This window comes from Rhinoderma darwinii, chromosome 6, assembly GCF_050947455.1.
Source record: "Rhinoderma darwinii isolate aRhiDar2 chromosome 6, aRhiDar2.hap1, whole genome shotgun sequence".
Classification (NCBI taxonomy): domain Eukaryota; kingdom Metazoa; phylum Chordata; class Amphibia; order Anura; family Rhinodermatidae; genus Rhinoderma; species Rhinoderma darwinii.
Window position 1 is genome coordinate 141,611,964 of NC_134692.1, and position 1,225 is coordinate 141,613,188.

At 42.0% G+C, this 1,225-nt stretch overlaps 1 protein-coding gene across 1 annotated transcript in view; it reads left to right on the forward strand.

Moving 5' to 3' along the window:
• Positions 1 to 1,225, forward strand: part of LOC142656682 (olfactory receptor 1G1-like) — a 2,286-nt gene extending 1,061 nt beyond the window's left edge. The window contains exons 2-3 of the mRNA XM_075831608.1: positions 1 to 79; positions 1,184 to 1,225. The exon at positions 1 to 79 is cut by the window's left edge and continues 746 nt beyond it. Coding sequence (XP_075687723.1) covers positions 1 to 79; positions 1,184 to 1,225 — 121 coding nt within the window. The remainder of the gene's footprint in view (positions 80 to 1,183) is intronic.

The window sequence follows — 1,225 nt, forward strand, 5'->3', positions numbered from 1 at the left end:
CGTCCTGCTCTTCTTCTATGGTACAGGACTTTGTGTCTATTTTAGACCCCCAACCCAATACAAGGAGGAACCGGAACAGGTATTCTCTATACTATACACCATAGTAACTCCCGCCTTAAACCCACTGATCTACAGTTTACGCAATAAAGAAGTAAAAGAAGCTGTAATAAAACTAGTGAGATTGATCTCAAAATCAGAAAGAAAACAAATAAATTGAATCACCAAGGGTTCCTGCTCTGGGATCGCCACTGACCCCAAAAAACATTCTGGCAGTTTAATTTTATTTTTTTTACGGGCTAAATTACATGATATTTTAATAATTCAGGCTTTTATAGACGTCGTGATCCTAATTAAGTTATTTATTTTCTTACAATACTTTTGTTTTGCTTTTTTTTAAACTTGCATTATTTTTTGTATATAAAAAAAAACAAAACTTTACCTGTATTTTACTTGTTTATTAGTCCACTTAGGGGACTTGAACCAGCGATCGCTTGCACAATATACTGCCATACTTATGTATGGCAGTATATTGTGTTTTTTAACACTCTCCAATTAAACCTTGACTCTGGTAGAGCTTAATATAAGCAGAGAGATGGCTACCCGGCTGCCATGACAAACCTCGGTACCCCTCAGTCACGTCGCGGGGTGGCCGATGGGCTGTCGGAGGGGGCCATCTCCTTTCTAATGGCTTAGATGCCGGCCGTTTCACTTTTGATGTTGGCTGTAACATACAGCCAACACCCGCAGATTTTTATTTAGGGCCTCTTCACATCAGCATTCTGTTTCCATTGACAGACCTTTCCGTCGGAGGAACCCATCAACGGAAAGGCAAGCTGAAACCAGTCGACTGCGCTATTGATTCCCTCAAAAGAACGGAAACCTTACGGAACGGAGACAAACGGCAACGGAAGCATTACCATTGAAATCAATGGTAATGCAAACGGAAGCTATGGTTTCCGTTTGCCATTCCGTTAATGGGTTCCTCCGACGGAAAGGTCTGACGGAACCCATCAACGGAAACCAGACTCTGATGTGAACAGGCCCTTAGTGTTTCTCCACTGCCCCAGACCCCCGGGATATTTCCGTGCCGCATGAGTAATCCCTATTCACAATCATTGAGAATTGGAACGTATGAAATAAGTGTTGCATATATTTGGACACTTTGTTTATTTTGCTTCCTTAGGTTCCCGACGACCGCTTGACTTTCAATCTAGGTGTCGCATGA